Source organism: Taudactylus pleione, unplaced genomic scaffold (assembly GCF_031769625.1).
Source record: "Taudactylus pleione unplaced genomic scaffold, aTauple2 ptg000156l, whole genome shotgun sequence".
In the NCBI taxonomy this organism is placed as follows: domain Eukaryota; kingdom Metazoa; phylum Chordata; class Amphibia; order Anura; family Myobatrachidae; genus Taudactylus; species Taudactylus pleione.
Window position 1 is genome coordinate 2005217 of NW_028284558.1, and position 23829 is coordinate 2029045.

The 23829-nt window shown below is 40.0% G+C and overlaps 1 protein-coding gene across 5 annotated transcripts in view; it reads right to left on the reverse strand.

The window, feature by feature from the left end:
• The window catches only part of RBMS1 (RNA binding motif single stranded interacting protein 1), a 356477-nt gene that overhangs the window by 128378 nt on the left and 204270 nt on the right, over positions 1-23829 (reverse strand). The window contains exon 1 of one of the 5 annotated variants that reach the window (XM_088474812.1): positions 20366-20714. The exons of the other annotated variants lie outside the window; for them this stretch is intronic. Coding sequence (XP_088330938.1) covers positions 20366-20416 — 51 coding nt within the window. The 5' untranslated portion in view covers positions 20417-20714. Of the gene's footprint in view, positions 1-20365; positions 20715-23829 lie in introns of those variants that run through there. 5 annotated transcript variants of the gene reach the window in all.

Consider the following 23829-nt stretch of genomic DNA (forward strand, 5'->3'; position numbering starts at 1 on the left):
CCGTTCTCCCAGGCCTACGTACGCATATGAAAACTTTGCACGTTTTAAAAGGGGTTTTTAAAGATCTATGCATGTTCTGGTGGCCATGTAATCTGATGCTATGGCATTCAAGTAATGCTGGCCACACACACAGCGATATTTTACCCGATCTGGCCGATTCCGACACATTGGAACGACAGATCGTGTATAATATGGGCAAATTGAGAGTAAATTGTGAGTCCCCACTCACGATCACGATGTGCGTCCCCGCTGGTCGCACATCGCATTGTCAGATCTGCTGTGCAGTAGGGCAGATCTGACAATCTAGGAGGCGATGCACTGTGAAAGTCTGATTGCAGGAGAGACCGTATGAAGATCGGACACCAAATCGTATGCAAGCTGCCGGGGAGAGTTTCAAGGGAAATCCTACACAAATCGTACACATCGGCTGATCGTGTGCAGATTGCTATGTGTGTGAGCAGCTTAAGTAAACCTGCTCTATGCTTAACCCTCCCGCCAATGCAAAACCAGAACATCCCACCCCACAGCCTAAACCTAACAGTCGGCATTCTGATGTCAACATTCGAACATGTCAACCTGGTGCCTTTCCACAAGTTGAACAATGATGACATTCGAGCGTCGACATTTTTGACCATGTGACTGGATACCGATTGGACTACTGTAACCTTTTCTTATCTGCCCTCTCTGACTCTAGTCTTGTTCCACATCAATCCATCCTTAACGTTGCTGCTTGGCTCATCTTTCTGTCCAACCAAAATGTTTCTACCTCCCCCTCTTTAAAAAAAGGTCCTACAAATGCTCTCTTTCCCCTACAGATTCCAATTCAAAGTTATCTGTACAGTCATCATTCAATTTTCTCTCACCTTATCTCCCTCCACACTCCCATCTGCCCATTTTGCTCTACAAATGACTGCAGTCTCTCTTCCAAATCCTTTTTCCACCTCCAGGTTTACACCCCGTGCTGCTACCCACCACTGGAACTCGCTCTCACTCCAGAACAGATTTGCTGCCTCTCTCCAAAGCTTCAAAATGGTTCTTTAAACTCATTTTTGACCTAAAGACTACCAACTCTCTCCCTAGCCCATTGTTCCTCACTCACTGACCCACCGCTCTGTGTCACCCATGTCTGCACGTCCCTCCTGTATAAGTTGTATATAATAAGAATAATAATTAATAAATAGCAGCATCCAAAAAAATTAAGCTAAAAACACATCTTTCCCTGAGAACTGGCCCAGGTGCATATAAGGTCACTGAAACCAACAGATAACATTTTCTATAAGGGTGTACATGCTTTTAAAAACGTGATTTCTGAAGCAGGTCGGGAAGGGCCTCTATGCACTATAGTACATCTTGGCGGTCAAACACTACTACAAAATAGTACTCTACAAACCATATGAGCTACACAATGGCCCCTCATCACCAGCAACATTTATTTATATTTTGTTAACTACTTTGATGGATGAACATCACCCATCAAGTATTTCAAGGCGCATCTGATACCTAAACAAAACGGAGGCAGCGAATTTGAGTGTTGAAACTATATTCACTAAAGAAATATAAAATTGCCAGATTAAATGGTATCAGTAGCAAAAGTTGCAGGATGGTGCATACAAGCCAATTAATCTGACCAGATAGTGGAAATTCTGTTTATGGCACAATCCTACCAAAATGTAACATTTGAATGTTTAACGCTAGATGTAGATCTAGCAACATAAGGCCATGACTGCACAAAGAGTGATGAGTTTCTAACCTGATCAATGAAATCCAATGGAATGGACTGATCTCACACATACCCAATTATCTACCAGTTTTCACATGGAAGACAAAATCTGCAAGACTGTATGTTAAGACAGCTGCAATTTATTATGCTACTCTTTCCCTGCCCCCCAACACTCTCCTCCTCATATGCTCGGAATATCAAAAGCAGAACAAGAGTAGCGATGAGCAAGATCTCCCTTGGACAGAGCATCTGGTTCTTTGGCAAGCTGCTGTGTGCTGGTGTCAATGTAATTGTTGCTGGTTGTTTGTCATAGGGTTAGACCACAGATGGGTTTTCTGGCTGACATTATATCCGGGAATTTATTTCCTACTCATTCAATCATTTTCCAAAGAGGGGGAGGGAGGCTCTACAACAAGCAAAGCAAAAAAGGCATCAGATTTTAATAATTTCCAAATAAACAGAAATAAAACATATACTGTATATAAAACAACATGGATTGATTTCCATTTGTACAGTTTCACCTATCACCATGAATCCAGTCCTTTGATCCAATAGTACAAACAAGTTGGAGGCATACAGTAAATCTAATTTCATACAATGCTATCCGCATCAATGTGACAGGAGGCCGACATGACTACCTTGTGCTGTTGGAGGACCCCGTAGATTCAATTATCTCATAGCTGCCCAGATGGGTTATGATTTAATGGCCAATTAGACCACTACAGAGATAGCTGACCGGAAAAAAAAAAGCAGAATGTTTGATTCCAAAGAGACTACTGATCACAAAGAAGGTCTGATTGGGATCTATCAGATCTGGGTCAGGTTGGATGGTAAATGTGGCTAGCAAATTTTTAGTTGATCACTGTCAATATGGGACCTTTGATCAGAGTGCAGAACATCAGTGTCTTTCAGATTTGGGACACGAGGCTATGTATATAACAAATATCTGATAGTGATTCTGCCACCTCTAACTCATGTGTATGTTGCAGGTACTTCATGCTCTGCTAGTTAGAAAGATAATGATTAAAAAAAAAAAAAAAAACACTGCCTTTTTTTGTATTGGCTTTCACTGCGTATGTAAATAGAGGAGAAAATGTAAAACAGCCGACAACATCATCTGTTTGCAGAATACATGAAAACACAGAGAGCCAAACTGTGAGACTAATTAGTGTGATACGGAAGCGAGTGCCAATACATTGCCTCTGAAATAGCAGATACATTTGGATAACAATATGCCAAGACCATGACGCTTGCTTTTATTATAAAGCCTGATCAGAAGATCTTCAACGAGTGTAATATTGGTCTACATTGCTTTTGTACATTTATGTTACAAGCTTCCTTAAATCAATTCCTATCACTCACAAACCACAAACTTATAGACAAAATTCACATCACAATTTTATATATTCAATATAGCCCTTTCATTTCTGCTGCATACTGCCATTTATTCAGGCAGCCTTTGGATTTGGCATCTATTAAGGGTAAAACGAAGGGCTATACGTACAGCCATGTGTCAGGATGGCAAGGATGTACTTCGCACATTACAGCCTTGGTCTAGAGGACTTTGTTCTTGGTACTCTAAAAGTAACATGATCGTCATCATAATTTATTCATAAGGCACCATACAATCAACAAGATACAGGGCAGGATGCATCAATAAATAAATAATAAAAAAAAAAAGCGATAAAACCCCCATATGTATTAAAATGGTCCACAGCAGATAGTGTTCCCGCTAGACTGTTTTAGCGGGGCACCACGCCCTTCCTGATTTTAAAGGGGCAACAAGCTCCCTGCCCTTTTAGTGGCACCCTGCTAAAACAGCCTGCCCAGTGCCTTCCCCACGCACGGCCCGCAGTGTCCCAAGGGAGGGAAACGTTTTGGTGACAGATCTCCCCTGGGTGAATAGATGCCAGCTCTCTGGTTGGCCATGCCCACTTTTTTTTTTTTTGGGAGGGGGGGGGGGGGCGAGGGCACAGTGACTCCATACCGGCACCCTGCCCACGATCTAGCTGGAACACTACAGATATCGGGGCTATCCACTGCCACAATAGCCCCCATAAAATTCTAGCAAGCATTAGCTCCAAAAAGCGGAACTAACTGCCCGATAGACAACACGGCCGCTCATGCACAATAAGACTCTTGGATCTTGTACCCAGAAACCAGTAGTTATTCTGGGTACAAGGAGGTTAGCATTCATGCATACCGGCGTTATTAAATGCTGCTAAGCATGTGATAGGAAGTATTGCATAATATATGGTGAATCCCACCCATAAACAGAATAAAGTACAAATAGAGCCAGACTACAATAACTACCTAAGTAAATTAGTGGTTAAAGACGCTTTTGTAAATCTCAACAAGTTTTCTTTGCAAAATGAAACCTACTGGGGGCAGGACAGTCTGCAGTGCCATTACAGCCCTGTGGAAAATGATATGTCAGAAAATGACCAAGGTGAATCAACACTTGCAAAGAATATAACACTAACTGGACTAACAGGATACAGACAGCATGGTAAGGACTGTATAGTGCTAGTTATCTTCTCTGCATTAAATCTTTTTTAGAGATCAACTGATTTGCTGTTCATACGATGTCCTACAATGACAGATTGTTAGAATTATTCAGAGCTCTTCCAACTGTATGTATTGCATATTGGAGAACACTGCAGTGAGGGCAGCAATGTATGGATGTTTGACATACTATACATGTCACATGCAGAGAGAAGGCTGTCAGACATAATAAGATCCAGTCACCTTCTACTAAAATATATGTACCAAAAAGTAATTATATTAAAAAAAAAGGTGGATATATCCATCAAAAAGGTTTATCCATTTAATTTTTAATTTGGAAATAAATACCTTTGTTAATAAAGAAACCCCAACCTTGGGCAAATTATAGCCACTGCGATGGTTCATAACGTGATTAGCATATATTTTGGTTAAATGCAAGTACTAGGATGTAGCTAAAACAGCAAATGCTGGGTGTGCCAGGGGAAGCAAGACCAAAGTACTATTCTAGAGAAGGGAAATTATTTAGTAAACTTTATTTTTTAAAGGTGGAAAAGCCCTTTGAAAGGTGAGACCAAAACTGCAATACCGTGTTACATAGAGGATTATACAGGCCATAGGTGCAAGGGGTGCAGCTGCTATGGGGCTCAGAGCTTAGCGGGGCCCATCTTCCTTGTCAAAGTTACATGTGGTATATACATTTTTCACCACTGGGTGGTACATAGGGCTCTTACAAACGTTTGCTGTAAGACCTTCAAATGCCTAGTTACACCCCTGATACAGGCAGTCATTTTTTTTTTTTTTTCAGAATGCATTTAGAAATAATCTTCTATTTACCAACACAGTCGGCAAGGTGTTAGTTATATTTACACAGTCAACCTCTTTATGGTCAGCATAACACGTCACAGCATGAATCCATTTACTCAAGACACTGAACAAGCCGAAATGCTTTTTCTTTTAAGATTTCACAACATAGAACAGCTGTCAAAGAACCTGTTACCAGAGTCTTGGAATCATTTTTCTCATAGCGATTTGTTTTTGCCGCAACATGAAATTCCAGCTACTGATATTCCAGATAAAAAGCCAGGATAGCGCTCTCATGTGTCTGATCTCAAGAGCCAAACTATGCCAAGTACTGGTGGATGTTAAGCCATTGTTAACTAGCAAAAATAAAATGACAGATCTCACGCATCATTTGCTTACCTAATAGCCCACTTAAAAGCACTTTAACCTCCAAACTTATCTTTGCATAATGTGGTTTAATGTTAAACTTTTTTTGTTTTACAAGGACTCCTCTGCCTGCTGTAATTTCTTCATCCCCTTTGCCTGGTCACATTTCTAGTAAAGCCGCATATCCCCTTGCAGATAGTGGAACGACAGTACGATTACAACATTGTAATCGTACTGTCGCATCCCCTGTAGTGCCTACACTGAACGATATGTCATTCAGTGCATGCAACCTCCCTCACCCCTGAACATGGCCAGTCTGTTATCGGCAGATTGACCGTCATATTCAGGCGATGATTGATATCGGAAACGACCAGCGGGAGCGCGCATTGCTGGTCGTTTCCAACATTAAACTGCCCGATATAAGTACAATTAATGAGTTATTGAACAATAATAAACCACAAATAAGTACAATTATAACTATATACCAGTTTTAAGCAATTGACTGGCTCAGTTGAAACCAACAGTTGGTCAAACGGACTTCCCCAATGTATTATAAGTGACTTTAAAGTCTTAAATCTATGCACAAAAACAGCAGCAGACTGTATAAGTGAGAACCTCCTTATGCTGTACATAACCGAGAACGGTTTTCACTTTATTACATAGAAGATGTGAAGTACATTGAGAACCTCATCTTCCAGCACACATGTAAAGCTTAGCATGAAAGGCAGCCAAGTAGGAGTATTCATTACCTATATAACAATATCAGAAAAATGTTGACCCTTGGACAAGTCACATGAGGCCAGGCACAGGGAAACAGCCTCAATAGTTATGCATTCAATGCGACTTAAAGGCAATAAATAAAAATGACATTTCTAATGTCTTAAATGAATCAGTGCCTCTAGTGGTCAAAATGTCATGGAATCAGGTAAAGCAATCACGTGGATTTATTATGGAGTAAACTCTAATCATTCCACGGTATGAACGGCACTCTCAGTATACATCCAGAACTACTGGGGTGCTCAGAAACCTCAGTAGTACCCCACTGTAGCACCACTATTATATTTCAATCAAAAATAAGAGCGCATTCACCAGGCTTCCAAGAAACATAGATAATATAGATCAAGTATGTCTGAATATGCCTACTGGTGAGGATTTGGAGTGAGGACGTGCTGCAACTGATTAATCCATATATACACAAACATACATTTATTTCAAAGTAATATGGTAACTAACAGTGTTCCTTTATGGCTATAATTCCATTTTATAAGAAATACAGTCGCAAAAAACAGGGACTGAAGCAATTGTCACAGTTTGGCATGTGTATGGTTACACAATTGTACATAGCAGACATGTTAAACAAACATTATACAAACAGATTGTTATTTTCAATATATCTGAGGAAGCGAGGCCGTATTGAACCTTTTTACTATAAATCGATCCACCCAGTGCATTTACTAATAAACTGCAGTATGCAAGCAATGTCAAAAATAGTCTGAATGACGACCAAAGCCCTAGAGAGGAATGCAGTTGTTGGTTGCGGTATACACACACACACACACGTTCTTAAGCATTATGCACAAAGTGTGATGTCAAATCTTCCTGTAAAAAAAAATAAGAGCGTAAAACAGTTACATACCCAGCACGGGGATTATCTCTAATGAGTAACCAATTGTGAATGTTTGAACGCAGATTAAACTAAGAAATGACGACTGATGCTTTGAAGTAAATATAACAGAGCCAGCTTAAACATCCTGGAAATAAATATTGGAACAATAGCAATAAAAGAGTTTTCTTCTGTACCTAGCCATTAGCAGATAAATTTGAACGACGAACGATGTATCCTCTCCCTACCCTAATCCTCCCCACTACCTGAACCTAACTTCCACCACTCCCCCAGTGCCTAAACCAAACTTCCCCTTCCTCGCACTCTAAACCCTTTTAGTACCAAACCCTAAACCTCCACCTGGCATTAGATGCTGGCATTCTAAGCGCAGGAGTCCCCACGGTCAGGATTATATCCACATACCTGTAGGAGGACTCATGTGGACGTAAATACATTTTAGGCAATTTATTAACTATCCGTGCAATAAGGCTATGACACTAACTATTTGTGAGTGACTAACCAATCCACAGTCAGCTTCCAGTTGGGTACAATCGGATGAATGACAGCAAATCTCTTTGGTTGTGGTGACAGGGCTGGAATAAGATTTGTGGGGGGCCCATTGCAAATAACTGGTTGGGGGCCCTACCAATAATATTGTCACTAAGATATGCTGGCGATGGTCTTAGAAAGTATAGTGTGTGTATATACTCCAAGCACCACAAATGTGTTAAACACACTGTAGTGCTCCAGTTCACATTATGCAAAAGAAACCCCAGTTCACGTAAGCCACAGTGCCCCCACACACTAGTGATGCAGTTACGTGTGTAGGGGCACCTGGGCGACTACCTAACGCCACTTATTAACCGGACTCTGCAGCAGATTACAAAACCCTATTATGCGGACAGTATAACAGTAGAATTAGAGAAGGGGAAATAGAATTGTAAGGAGTGAAGTCATTGAGATTAGAACAGCGAAGGAACATACGGGGAAGTGAAATGAAAAGTGGATGTAAGAAAGGAGTGGAATGCATAAGGATCAAATGGAAATGGAAGCCTGACTAACCCTGCTGCACACACCGGCTTTAATTCTGATTTCTCTACGTTACATTTCAGAACCTCATACAGAGATCAGTGCAGTGCACACAGGAATACGACAGAGCAGACTCTGTTTATGCATTCTTTATGGTATTGCGGCCAGCATTTAGGATCATCATAATAGGTAGTGGCTAATGGTTCCTAAAATGATCAACTAACCAGAGTCCCCAAAAATATATTGCTAGCATTTACCATGTCTATACTTTCATACTGAACATCCCTTTACCAGTCTCCATTAGATGGTCTTTTGGCTGCTATAATCAGAAGACCAATGACTACACTTCACATAGTGGTGGCCACCCCTACTTGTCAGGAATGGTACTCCACCTAATGGTGCATAGCAGTACATTACACTGAGCAGACAAACAAAACAGGATAACACAAGTGCATGTCAGGCAGTGCTATGTTTTAAACAAAAACTCATGTCGCACTGGCAAATATGTAAGTTTTGCAACTTGCTTAAAATCAATAGACAACATCTAGCAGATTTTACCCATCCTGGAGCTCCTGCCACCTCTGGTGGGCCAACCATTATGAATATTCTGTCTAGGAGGGAAGATTCAGGATGGCTGGGTGGCCAGCACCCACCAATGTATTACCAGGTTAACATTACCAAAATAATGCAGTAGAGGGCAGAAGCTTCTGGACCCGCAAGCGCTCTTCACTATGTGCATGGAAAGTGCTTGCAGAGATTTACAAATATATTCCCTATCTTTTGTATATCTGTTTTGCAAATGAAAACCCTTTTTCTGACTTTTCCATTATTCCTTTTCTTATTGAACTAACCAACTCTCCCTTGTACAGTAGCTTTAGACAGAACTCTGAGCAGACCCGAGCAGGGTCTCATGGAGAAGCCAAAAGTCTAAATACATATTTACAAATACTATGAAATAATAAAGCTGTTTTTTATAGCTCCACATGGGAGCCTCAAAGACATGAATGGTCACATTCTGACAGCCCTTCTATGCTCGATAAAACATAAGTGAGCAAGGTGTATTTTGACATCATGCTGAAGACTAGCAGTACTGATCCTTTAAACAAATAGCATGATACCAACCAAATGAGCTGGGTCTAAATCACTTCAATTCACATGATTTTCCCAACATTCTTATCCCATCAAATCTCCAATCAAATGTCCACAACTCTGTACCAGCCACTAAACAGGAACCTAACCCAGCATGGAACTATTAAAAGCAGTCAAATCTATTTCAACTGTCCCTTAAATATCAGACTTGAAATAAAAATAAGAGGGTTGCATCGACCACAATATGGCATATATCAGCCCACGTGGGGACCACCAATGATCGTACAGGCTGGGTACCTTGTCATCACTAACCAGTCGCTAAACTATTGCCAAGAGTTGTAATATAAGAGAACCCCATATATTTCGGTTAAGTGGTTTATTACCACCAGCTTGGTAGGTTTTACCGAGACCAGTAGTTCTACTTCTACAACAATTGGAGAGCCAGTTTGCCTAAACCCATCTTAATCCTATCTACTTACTAATAGTTACCACACTACACAAAGTCCACAAATCAATACATGATGTATCTGTCAAATAGTAGGTAAATGAATGAAAAAGCGGGTTCGGTTTTACTCGGATAAGTTCGGATTTAAAAAATGGCATTTTATTGGCTATCGGCTATCACGCGTTTTGGATAGCCAATAAAATAAATCCGAACTAATAAAGAACCGAGTAAAACCGAACCCGCACATCTCTAGTCTTAATGGTCACACCTTGTCATCGCAACTGCACCGCATAAGAGAACAGATTACATCAGCATGCATTCAGCAGCTCACAGACACATTAAACGACATCAGTGTGCCTGAACTGCGGCACAAGAATAAGCTATTGGATGCAAGTAGGTTTCATTATTGTACTTTGGATATGATCTTTACCACTACAGCCTACGTGGGAGTGAAGCTGAACGTTTTGTAACTAATGTTTTGCCAACCTGTTCATAGTGCAACAATTATTCAATCAGTGGAGAGAACTGGCTTCTCCTGGACCACATTTCTGCTGCACAGGCAGCTCGCACAACAGCATGAACAGGAAGGAAGCTGGGAGTTTCCAGAGCACTTCAGGCTTCTGACAATTCAAAATGTCAAACACCATTAAATAGAAAGTTCCCCTATTGTAGATTGAAGGCTGCACTCTAGGACAATTAAACATACAGGGGACATTATTTTCAAAATGGTTTTGTAGATGGGAAAAAAAAAAAAAAAAAGGCACTGTAAACCCATAGGCACTGATATTTAACAATTTATTTTTTTAAGAACACTTTACACCTCATAGTACTCGATACAGAATAGTTTCTACATCTTGGCAGAATGGAAAAAACGTTCAAATGGAATTTCCAGCTCTTTGGAGAAAGCAGTTTTTCCAATGCATACTACACTTCCTAGCTGTAGGCAACTGGTGATCTGGAAGTGAGAAGCCAATAGGAAAGCCGCACTACATTTCTCATACAAACATTGCTGAAAATGTTTAGTATTCGCCATATATAAAACCTATGGGCAGATTTCTTGGTAGGTGCCAAGAATGTTTATAATATCAATTGTGAAACTATGTTAAAATTGCATTTTCTGAATAAATAAAAATAAAAGTGTTAAACTACTTTCCTTCAGTAGCCACTCATAATCTAGAGTTCTCAGAGCAGGACATGAGAAAGTTAATTCAAACATAACAAATCTTATATAAAAAATGAATTGATCTGTTTGCTTGTGTGTCTGTCCGGTTATGCATTCAGACACCCCTGCATAGATTAGGTTGAAACAAACGCAAGGTGGTCCAGCTGGATCCTGGCCAGGTTTTAAGTGTGGGGGGGGGGGGTTAGACCTCCCGTTGGTGTACGCTGGACAGCACTTTGACCCGGGGAGCCTGTTCAGGGCCTTCCACTGGATGGATTTGTACGAAAACTTCAGAGTGGTAACATTGGATCCCAGAAGACATACTAGGGGGGTTGAGGTCCCAGTTGGACCTCCTGTTGGTGTACGCTGGGCAGAACTTTGACATGGAGAGCCTGTTCTGGGCCTTCCAATGGATGGATTTGGATGAAAACTTCACAGAAGTGTGGCAATTGGTCTGGGATGCCTAATGGAGTGTTTAGGGTCCCGGTCGGATTTCACGGCAGAGTGTGCTTGGCAGAACTTTGACCCAGGGAGCTCCTTCTGGGCCTTCCACTGAATAGATTTGAACGACATCACATAATAAAACTTAACTTGAAGATTTAAACCTGGGCAACGCCGGATACTTCAGCTATTTAATTATATAATGCTCTGTATTCAAACCATTTCCCAAAAAATGTCAGGCAAAAATGTTAAGAGAAAATAGTTTCACTAGCGGATGCCACTTATTTATTAACATTATTTATTTAAACGCCAATATATTCTGTTGCGCTTTACACTTATTGCTGTAGCACCAAACCACGCACTCAAAGAGTCAAACACAAATGACAGTTTCCAAAACTGCCATGCACGGGTTTATAGAATATGCCACTGTTGCATTAATCATGTACAGATGCATTCCATAACTGCAGAGTAATATTGCAGTTTAATTCAATAAGTAAACACAGCCAGGCAATATAACCTTTACGGTCACGTGTTAAAAACAAACAAACAAAAAAAACGCATTCTACTATTTTCATGGCAACGTGGCCCCTGCAGTTCCATTGTACATCTCACATTGGCAGAGCTAGTGCTAAAGTTTTTCAAAAACAACATTTATTTTAAGTATAAGGTGAAATTAAACCTAAATTGCAGATATATTTCTGTTAAGAGATTACACATTGCTCAGACATCCCAGGAACAGAGATTGTTAAACTGGTTGTGTTTGTGGTAGTGTTTGTGTTTTTTCCCCCCTTTCACTCTTTGGGCTGTGGAATTAGGACGTCTGGCCAGTAAAAATGAAACTCTGTGCCAGAGTTATTAGGGCAGAAACATAACAAATTGGAAAGTCAGCATTATTTCCTGAAAAGGTGGCGAGTTTACGCAGAATGGAGGAATAAATGGCCTGTAGATGAATGGCAAAGCACACACAGATAACCTATCCCATTATGGCAAGAGATAGGAGAGAATGAGCACAACTAACCGGGAAACCATTAAAAATGTGTGATGACAGTTATTGTGGCATTCTCACCCTCGTCCGTCAGAACATATGTAGGACTCCGTTTGCATGTCTGCCACTGTACTATGAAATCTGCACAACACATATCTTTCAACTGTACCTAAATTCCACATACATACATATATATATAAAAACCAGAAAGAGAGGCAGCACTCACAGGTCTTGTAGAGGAAATAATCAGTCTGACAACTTTGTTGAACAAGGCAGACAAAGTTGTCAGACTGAATCTTTCCTCTGCAAGACCTGTGAGTGCCGCCTCTCTTTCTGTGCTACATGTATGGTTGTTCCGAGTGAACACCTAGGAGGGCACCAAGGCAAGTAATTTACTGCATTGCTGGCCTATTTAAAATATATATATATATATATATACACACACACACACACACACACACACATATACATATTTATTTACCAGAGTGCCTTTGCTTTTGTTATATATAAATCCACAATACTAATAGATCAGTACATGTAAGGCACAGCTCTCCGAGAGCGCCATGCCTTACATGTTCTGATCTAGTACTATTATGGAGATAAATATTATTATAAATAAATCTGAGAAAGAAAAAAAAAACAAAATTAAAGATGCAATTCTGACTTCATGTTCTGAACTCTTTAAGCTGTATAATTGTATAATTATTGAAAGATGGAATTTAAACTGCAAATAAGAACTCTGCTATCACATTCAGTAAACAAAACAAAGTTTTTGTAGTGCCCGTACGAATACATTTATAGGTTGAACTCTTATGAATGTTCGTTCAGCCCTCAAAATGGCCACCAAGCTATGGGTGCACTTTAGGTTTTAGGTCTTGGTGGCGTTTTAAAGGTTACTGCAATTCTGATACTTAGTTAACTAAACACAATGATTGCTTCCTGACACATACATATATTACAAACACAGTAAAATATAGACTGTACATAAGCTATACAAAGCACAACATATACAAGTCAGGGAGGGTTCTAAGAGCAAACACATTTTTGTGCATCTTCAAAAGACAAAGACTTCCTTTCACAACCAACAGCAAGCAGCTTTCTCAATAAACCGCTATGTGTCCCACAGTATCATAAATCATTGTCATCAAAACTCTGATTGAAACATTTATTGGGAATGGCTGTGCATTTCAATGTGCATCTGTAAACCTAAATTATTTGCAGAAAATTTTAATCTTTTTTTTCCTGCTCCATAAGGCAAATTTTAACGAGAGAAAAAAAAAACCTAAAAAAAAAATATCTTGTTCCAGGAAGGGCTGCATATGAGAACATTTTCCCAGGTCTTGTTGGAATTCCACAAGCAATTCTCTGTACGCTGCAGGTCTTCTTGACCGGAACGTCTTCCATGATATGCATTGGGTGGGAACCCCAGCTGCTTTGAAGAGAGATTTCCAACATCTGTTCGACAAATACACAAAACAAGACAGAACCGTGCTGCGGCAATGTTGTACAAAATAACTTTAAAAACATACGTTACCATGTGTGGCTAATAACAATGCAAACTCTCTCAAAAATAGTTTGTATCTGGCATCTTCAGTTTAACAAAAGTGAATCTATATACTCTGACTAATGATCGCTTTTGCTGCCATTGTATGCCAAGAACTGTGAATTACTTCTACAGAAAAGAACGGAAGCAAAAACTATAAAAAAAACAAAAACAAGTTAAAATTTTATTAATATCAATTTGAACGCAATCTGATACGATAAAGCAATAGAAAACAAAAGTATCTTAACTGTCCTTAAAATTATAATTTAACTTCCAACAGCAGCTTAATTTGCCGGAAACTAATATTCTTTACATAATAAAAGACTGTTTAACACATATGTCAGGTTCTTACCCCTTCAATATTTCCTGCACCCTGTCTTTATAAAATGTTATGGTTTCAGTATTAGAAATAATTTTCACTCTCTGCTGCCCCTGGTAACCATAGTAACTGCAAATGGCATAGTGCACCAGGGAGGAATCCATCTTAACTTCCTGGGAATTTAATATTTCAAATGCATAAAGCTGAACAAACTATCAGATAGCTATACAAACCCCTCATTATAACTTTACACAGACAGCAATCCACATTTGAAAGAATTTACAAAAATAAAAAACTAAATAGAAAATGGATTTTGTTAGGTAACATCCTAATTTGTTTATCACTTTTGCATGCTCTGTTCTTACCATGCCACCACAAAGAGGGATTTACTGCCAAAAGTTATATTGTATGCAAAAAAAAAAATAATTTTATGTATTGCTTGACTAGTGAAATGGAAAATATAATTAAGTAGCCAGTTTTCAACGATACACAGCTGCAACTTAATACAGTAATAGAATGATTTTAAAGAAAAAAAAAATAAAAAAATCACTGTCAAATCGATCTTCAGAAGCAAATACAACAAAACAACAAATTAAGCTAGAAATAAACTAAAAAAAAAAAAAAAAAAAAAAAATGGTGAAAAAAATATGACAAATCTTTAATAGTCATTATTAGAATTAAATGGATACATCAGTATTTTAGGAAATGATCAGTATAGGTTTACATGTAATAAAATAAAAAAGTGATGTATTTTATTTTGAGGTTTGTATTTTATGTTGTAAAAAAAAAAATCTTTAATAACTATCATTAAGTGCTCCTTCATTTCTTAGCTTCTAATGTTTACAGCCTGAAATCGCCCCAGTTTACATCAAAATAATTGTGCCGAAACTATTTCATATGGTACATTATTCATTAAATCAACAATCTCACTGTTTGTACAGTTAAAAAAAAAAAAAAAACATTTTTGTGCAAAATGTGTGTACAACAAAGCAATTTATTGGGTAGCGAAAACTGGATAGGCTTTAAAAAGGCCAAACACTAGGGAAAAACTGCTAAATTCCTCATGTGCAGTAATGCCCAGTTAATCTGCTTGAAAGTCACTCTAAGAGATAAACCCCTCACAATAATCAGAATGCTCAGGTGAAAAAAATATATATATTTCAGAATAAAATAGTAAAATATTCTGTTGTAGTCCAGGAACATTTTCAAATGTTCAAAACAAACAAACATAGAATGACAAGGATATAAAAACAAAATAAATAATCTCTCAGAAGCAGATACAGGGAAACATTTTTAGATGTCATGCCGTTGCTTTTATTTTGCAGCAGATAAGTACATAGCTTTGCAGCCCCTCTGTCTGCCCCTCCCATCGCCCTGTGGGGTCAGCACCTAAGCAAACATTTTACAGACTAAAGAATATCCAATGTAACAGTGGATGTTTGCAGGGTGACAGTAAGGAATAGGTAAGTAAAAACATATGGCGTATAACCATTTTGTTGACTTTGTTTTTATTCTTTCTACTTTGTTTCTAAAAGTTTTAGTAACTTCCAGAAATTGATTCGATTTGGTGCAAACCACAATGTTATGTATTGGAAGACACCCACATTTTTGGCATCTATAGTGGTAAATGTCCACTCAAATGAATACTTTGGCAGACCCTCCCTACTGAGATGAGATAAACACTGAATATTTTATCTATTAACCAATGCCATTAGGAGTAGAGTGGTTGCTTCATTTACAGCTGGTCCCACAATGGAGGCGTGGTGGGAGTGGATTTCCCTCTCTGTCATTCAATGACACCTATAACCGGATAATATACATTCACACCCTATGCTAGACAACTCAGAAAAAGGGATAGCTCAACACACATAAATCCAATTACAGTTGGCAATTTGAAACTTCCCTACACAAAAGGAGTTTGCAATTTCATATTCATGGGATAACATGATGATTTGGGAATTTAACCAGAGCCATCAGCAATATGTGTAGGTAATAAGTGACCACTGAGACAACTCCTTTCAAATTTAAATCTAATATAAAAATTCTGAAAAAAAAAATAATTATGAAAAAATATTTGCAATATTTTTTTATATGAAGTATTTTTTTTTTTTTAAATAAATGATAAGATGGTCCAATCTTCCCTCAAGTAATGCAGGTTTATTTAGGAAAATAAAAATGGAAAAACTACTTTGCATTATAGAGGACATCTGAATTGTCTGCAAAATAGGGTTATTGGGAGTATATTTCTCCTTAAATTATAACTAGATATTTGCTAACAAAATGGACTCATAATGTAGATTATGTTTTGAGATAACTTTTATTATACATACTTTGTATAGACGTTTTGTTCAAAAATGCAGTTTTACATTTTTCTCAATGAAAACACTAAAGCATATGTTCCTATACATAAAGGAGGCAGGAAATGTTACAAAATGGAGAGGACTTCAGAGGTCAAAAAGTCTTTGGTAATGTAGAGCATTCCTGGAAAGGATTAAGGACTGTTCCCATCGGAACCTCGACTGAGGATGAATCCCTTCCACAGCCTGAACTATTATTATCATCATCATCATTTATTTATATGGCGCCACAAGTGTTCTGCAGCACCTTACAAAGTGCATAGACAAAAAAGTAACCATTGACTTACAATACAATACAGGACATGGATAAACATTGCTATATTAGCGACCTTAAACGCCCGCATAAGCTGCCAAGTGTTAGCTGCCCTAACTATGCTAAAATGCCCCCTAATATGTATGAAAATGGTTGATCAGAAATATAATTTTAGGGTACTAAATGAAATACTGTAAGTAGCCTAATGCACTTAACTAATTTCCAGTACTAAGAATGTATAATTAACACAGCTTAACATTATCTTATCTGAAACTAAAGCTGACAAAATGGAGAGGCAAAGAATCCTTCAGATCTCTGGGAAACAAAAGCATGACTACAAAATTAGTTGAAAATCAATAATCAATTGCTTGCCATCTTGATTAAATTCAGAAATTGGATTCTGCCATCAAACAAGCTAATTCCTCTCTCATTAAAAAGCTATTAAGACCTAAAAAGTTTGGCACACTGTACAATTTGAAACATTTAACTAAAGGTGGGTACACACAGCACAGATATATCTGCAGATGATGGTCGGTCATACACCCTGAACGACCATGATCTGCTCCTGGCCGCGGGTACCGCTAGCCTGGGGCCGTGTCCTCCCCCCCTCCCCTGCTGCATGTGTACAGGCAGTCGGCAGGCCGCCCGTACACACTTGCTAATGGACAGGCATATCTGCAGATATATCTCTCCATAGACTGTGCAGTACAGCCGACGAGATATGTCCGAACGACGTCGTTCATAGACATATCGCCGGTACACACTGGCCGTTGGGCACCAGATATTGATCGGCCAATATATCTGTCAGAGTGTACCCAGCTTAAAACCTAGAGATGAGCAGTTAGGTTCTACTCTGTTAGGTTTGGATATGAAAAACAGCATCTTATTGGCTATCCAGCTCTTGCGTGTTTTGGATAGCCACTAAGATAAATCCGAACTTGCGCTGATTTGGCGAAAAGAACAGCATGGAACCGAACTGCTCATCTCTACCAAAACCACACAAACGGACGTGGTGACGAAACACTACACTTTTGATGGTCTTGCACCACTTGTGCCGTATAGATGGGATAGGCGCACTTTAGTAATTAGGAATGGTGGGCCACTGCAATGTAACAGGACCTTCATAACATGTATGTGAAATTTATATATCAATGATATATTACTTTTTAGTTTGTTAGTGACACTTATGTGCATCAGGCATCATTTGCAGAAGCGCTTATTCAGAATACTACATTTTGAGGTTTCATGAGGAAAACACATGTATATTTTTGTTGGCTCTTATTGCATCCTGTGCTTCAGGAGGGTTTATAGGACCATATTAGTTTCTAATATTTACAGGTAAATAGCTAACTGGCTCCGATTTTGCCAAGCCATCTATGAAACAGTCACAGGAGGCTGCATTACCCGGAGACCTCACTAGTATTCCCAGACCATATGCACACAGAGCAGACCTGTCATTTTTCCCTCCCTGAATGATGAAACACGAGGCGTTTTAAATTAGAGGGCTAAAATAAACTATAGTTAAGGGTTTACATTCTGCATGCTTATATAAAATGTAGTGATATGCTAGTTTGTGGTATTCAAAAGTAGAATAAAAAAGGTATACCAAATTTTATGGATAAATCTTTACTGCGTTTGTGAAAACACCATAGTATAACATTTGTTTTTACTACATTCAAATGCGTGAAAGTACAATATTGTGCCAATTTGGCATCACCCTAACCAATGCACTTCACACGGTTCCAGTATGCCTTATCTTTACCTATTTAATCACACAAATAAAACCCATCATTAGGACTCCTCTGTAAAGAACACAAAAAGATTACGTTGGGGAGTCACACGTGCCAATTGATGTCACTTTGGAAGACAGAACGTTGAAGCAAGTGAGCCAATATGATACAGTTGCTTGGCGTGCTATCTGACCCTTGTGTAGTAAGTGTTGCATGAACAGTAAGCCAAATGCTGACAAAAGAGAGCTTTCAGACCAATGCCCCTGGTATCCTGCCTCTTCTGTCAGGATAATGCCCACACATTTTATTTCATCCTTAGTGTAATGAATGGAAATAAGGGAAGTCTGTGTGCTGCTGATTCACAAAACCCCCTAGGTCTGTGATCTACAGCAGTACTGTACGCAGTGCATCTTATCTGCATACACCAGACTAGGCAGCAAGCTCACATCCGCACAGAGAACAACCCTTCCAGTAAGAGGCCTCACCCTCTGATTTTTTTTTCTTCTTCTTTGCATCTCAATGCTAACACCCTGTGGTGCACCGACAACAAGCAAATCAACATACACAAGTCTAAAAAGGTGAAACAATTAAGAGTTACAGGTGGAGTGAGAAAAATATTGTACACTCCTGACTTATAATTTGGCCTTTAGAGTTGGAGGGAGAGAGAGAAGGGTGTGTTACATGCAATTTTATGGGTTTCCTTTGTTGCACTGAAAGAAAAAAAGGCCTCACAATTGAGGGGCGCAGCGGTGCCGGCAGGTGAGAAGAATACATCAACAATATATTATATTCTAACAGATAAACCACAATACAATTGTTCTATACAGGCTTTTCAAAAACAATGCAACAAAATGTCATAATGCTTTCTGACTTTTTGAATGCACAAGAGAATGATTATTTATATATATTTCTCTCCAGGCAGTCAAAGTGAACAACAACATCTGTGACAGTATCCTCATTTTGTCCAGTAAGCATCTTGTCATCCTTCTGAGTCCCAAAACAAACAAAGTAAAGACCTTTAGGAGATTATTAAGAAGGTAACTTGGTGATTTTACACATCTGAAACCTGTGACAAGCCTACTAGTCTTAAGTGTTACAACTGAAAGTATATAGAGAATATGTAGAGACCAATGAATCCCCACTGTCATGTGAGTATCAGTCGCCCTGTATCTGTCAATCACGATAGTTTGGAGGAGTAGATGGATCCGATCTCAGTCAGGATCTGGCATTACAGAGTGAGATCTAGTCTGAGCTTCTGGGGAATCACTGGTGACATATTGTACATCACACAGAAACCACTGTCCATAAGATGACTTTGCTTTAATAATGGACAAGGTGACCGCAGCAGTTGCACAACCTCTATAATCCTATCTGATCACTATCCTTACAGTCAGCTTATGGATAGCTCACTGACTCCATGCAGCCAGGAGTATTCCAAAATAACACAATATAGTCAGATATATAGATCATAGTCCCAACAAAGCCAGAATATATATATATTTCAGCTGTCTATATAGTCAGAACACAAGTAACTATACATTGTATTTATCCATATATACAAATAAAATAGCACACATACCATGGTCCATATAACAAGTACATCTCATATGCTCAGTTCTACATGGATAGATGTTCCCAATATCACGCTGTCCATATACAGACAGAACATAATACACTATAGATTGTAACTGCCTATATACATCTACAATATATGGTCTATACAGCCATTGCATGACAGTATATATACATCCCTTACAGTATATCCCACTACATCAGATTAACTATAAAATGCCCTATATCCCAATGCCCACATACAGTCTATTCATAAGACTACACAATATAATATAATATATATATATATATATATATACACACATACACACACACACACACACACATCCCTTATATGCCAGTGGCCTGTCCATATACAGCCAGGGCACACAGAGCCCAGCCATCACTCCGCGGTGAGGTCACATCTGTGCAGTCGGGACAGTGGATCCCAGGCTCGGTCTCTCACCTGCTTCCTGTACGGGGTTCTCACAAGGTTACTGCTGCTCGGGAAAATCATTCCTGCTCCGCGCCCGGAGATGTGGCCTCGCCGCGCCCGTCTCTAGCTCCAGGAGGGATAAAGGCAACTTTGTATCTAAGTTTCCACAACTCCGATCCGGTACAGGGAGAGCGGAGAGGCGGCCCCTCCGGGGTACAGTGCGGCCAGCACCGGTCCTCAGAGCACAGTGCGGCCGAGGAGTGACAGCTGGAAGCCCCCCGTGTGACGGTCACCGTGTGCTTCCCCCGGCGCTGCGCTCACTGCTGGGCCGACACTGCTGCTGCCATCACAGCGGCTTCATTCATCTGCCAGAGACTTCCCCGCACAGCCGATCCCACCTACCCCGGGCCGTACCACTGCGCGGCGGCGGGGGGAGCCCGGAGGATGCTGCTGCCTCTGGCCGAGCTGCCGTCTCCCTCCACTGGCGGTATGTAGGCCTGTGCCTGGGGGACAAACCTCAGGGACTGCCCCGGCCGGGAGTGCTTGCTCCCTTGTTGCGCCGTTCCCAGGGTGATGTTTGCACTGGCTGGCCCAGACACCCCCCGGATGAGAATGGATGGCTCTGCCAGACATACCACACATTCCACAGTGCAGCCATCACCTCCTTCCTGTGCTCAGCAGCAGCAGCAACACAGAGACTGACTGACTGACTGAGAGCTGCTGCGGGCGGAGGGTAGCAAGGGGAAGGCAGCAGCGGGGACAGCAACTGGACTACAGGCCCATTCACTGAAGTCATCCGGGCTTCCCAGCAGCCTGGTGTCCAGTGTGTTAGAGGGCACTCAGATGCTGCAGAACTTCTTGCGGGTTTACAGTCGCCGCTTAGAATGTTTACATGTTTAACCTAAGCTGTGTTTCTGGCTGATGTGAACCTGAAAGACGGTCAGGCTGGGACTTGTAGTGCACAAAAGCTTAAGTGGCAGCTATATTCCATATAAGATGGTTATGGGGGGGCAGTTTCACATCTGCGAACCTGAACCAGTGGGCAAAACATCCTTTACGGTAGATCAGTCACTCATTCATCACACTTACTGGCTGTTCTGCTTTCCAAGAAGAAGAAGAAAAAAAAAAAGAAAGTGCACATATGGAATGCTGTATTGCTTATATAGAGCTTTTCAGGATTTTCAGGGGAAGACTTTGAAGCCTAATATGAGAGATGAGGTTAGATCCTGTCACTTCCCACAATACCACTCTACTTTATCCCAAAGGTTCTGCAGCAGCTGTAGTTGTCTTGGTTCTGACCCCCTGTGACAGACAAGTGGTCTTCATTGTGGCCTGAAGGCTAAAAATCACACTACTAGCTTAGTTTAGGTGGGGGTAAATGCCACCAAGGACAGCCTGTCCTTGGTGACTGATTAGCTGAAGCCACATTGATGATCCATGCCATATGTTAAAGACTTACCTGGGTGAGCTGTCTCGAACACATTGCATTCACACAAGAAACATATATTAACTCTTTCACTGAAAAAGAAGTAGGAGTGACAGCCAATTAGCTGATGGCTTGCAGTGTGCCGCACACTTCTGAAGATCTAGCATTTGCATAAGAGAGTAGCATAAATAAAATGGATTTATGGGATCAGTTGTCAAGGGCATGTTATCCCAATTGGAGGTCGCATGGGCATTTTACACTCCCTTGCTAGGAATTATTATTTATTTTTTTCTTTCTTATCTTACTGTAAAAAAAAAACGTCTGGCCTCATAGTGTGTAAATGTCACAATTTAAACCACGGCGAACATGACTTAATGAAAATATAGCACCAAATGATACAAGTACCACGCTCATCCTAGACACAAATAATAATATAAAAAAGAAAACAAATCTGCAGACACAATGAGCAGACTGGTAAGCAGGACTATTGGAGCTTATAAGGTCACTGAAGCTGGAAATGAGATTAGTTTCAATACAGCATGATATGAATGGTACAGTATAGGCACACACAGCCAGATATTAATAATATGGTAATACAAATACCTGTGGCTTTGTATGTTAAAAGGAAATCAGTTTGCAACTATTAATCTAGCTCCACAGCCAACACGACCTAAAATCCTGAACTATTTTTACAAGGAAAATGGACTGCTGTGTTAGCTACGCTTAGAACCCAGCTGGTGTCAGAAGCCTGGGGTTTGTAGCGGATGGCACCAATGCCCTCATGTCAGTATGGTGTGCTGGCAAGTGGAGGCATTGTCAGAGTTGCAATATCATCTAATGCATGTTATAAGTCAAGACTACTACGAGTCCTGGGAGCCCCCCCAAATTAATATGAAGTCGCAAAATCAATATATTACATGTTAATGGAAACTCATATACATAAGATGACACCCAAAATATCATCAGGTATATATATAAATATCTCATTTCTAGACCACTCTGGAGGTCAAAGTAGGGGGCCCAAATTATTTCTACTATTTATAGGGTCCAATTTAATCTTAATCCATCTGAAGGATGGACATAGGAAGCCTGGCATCGAATGGTTGCTGGGCATCCAACATCAAATGCAGCAATGCGATGACAACTAGCCATTGCATCACAACTTAACCATCACAATGGTTATACTGTGCACATGCACAGAAGCAGTCATAGCTGCGCCCATGTGCATTTTAGCCAAAAGGGGTGGAGCCTCACTGCACCCCTGTTCATGTCACAGGGGCGTGCCCACCACACTACGAGATGCTGGAGTGCCCCCAGGCTCCCCTTAACTCTGTGAATAGATGCCATGCGCATGCACACGACATCAGAGTGTGCTCCTCCCCACAACCAGCCATTGGATGGGCATCGGAAAGCTGCAACCAATGGCTGGCATCCATCAAATTCCAGCTATTCAATGGAAAAATTACTTCCATTGAATTGGAATCATCTATGGTTGCTAACCATCTACTTCTGCTGTACAGCCCTACAAATATGCATTTACCTTTATTACAAATACAATTTAAAGCTTGAACGTCAGAAAAACCTCTTAAGGCTAGAAAGTACTTCCACCATTTTCTGTTTCTATAGTTATCCTAATAATAAAATAGGCAAATTAATTCTCACAAAAGGCTTCCTAGGTTCTTAAATCTAATCATACAAAAACAAAAGCTTCTTCTTGTATCTTACTCTGCCCATTTGGGCTATTTGATAGTCATCTTGACTCATATTCCCCTTTCCTGGCCCCTAAATGTGTCAGTCTGTCTTATAGATTCAACATAACACGGTCATACTGTATATTATTGTAAGTTTAAGTGCTATATAGGGTTTGTGTCTAGAGATAGGGTTACCATCACTCAGCATACTCGGTAATAAAAACCCTGCACTATGTTTATTTTCAGTATGCTGCCAGTAGATATTCTTTTCAGTATAATGTCTTTACTAGGACAACTCATGAAAGAGTTTGCTGCTTATCTATATAGAGGGCTTTCAGAGACACCAACATCATGGCTGTATAGAACATGCTATAGCC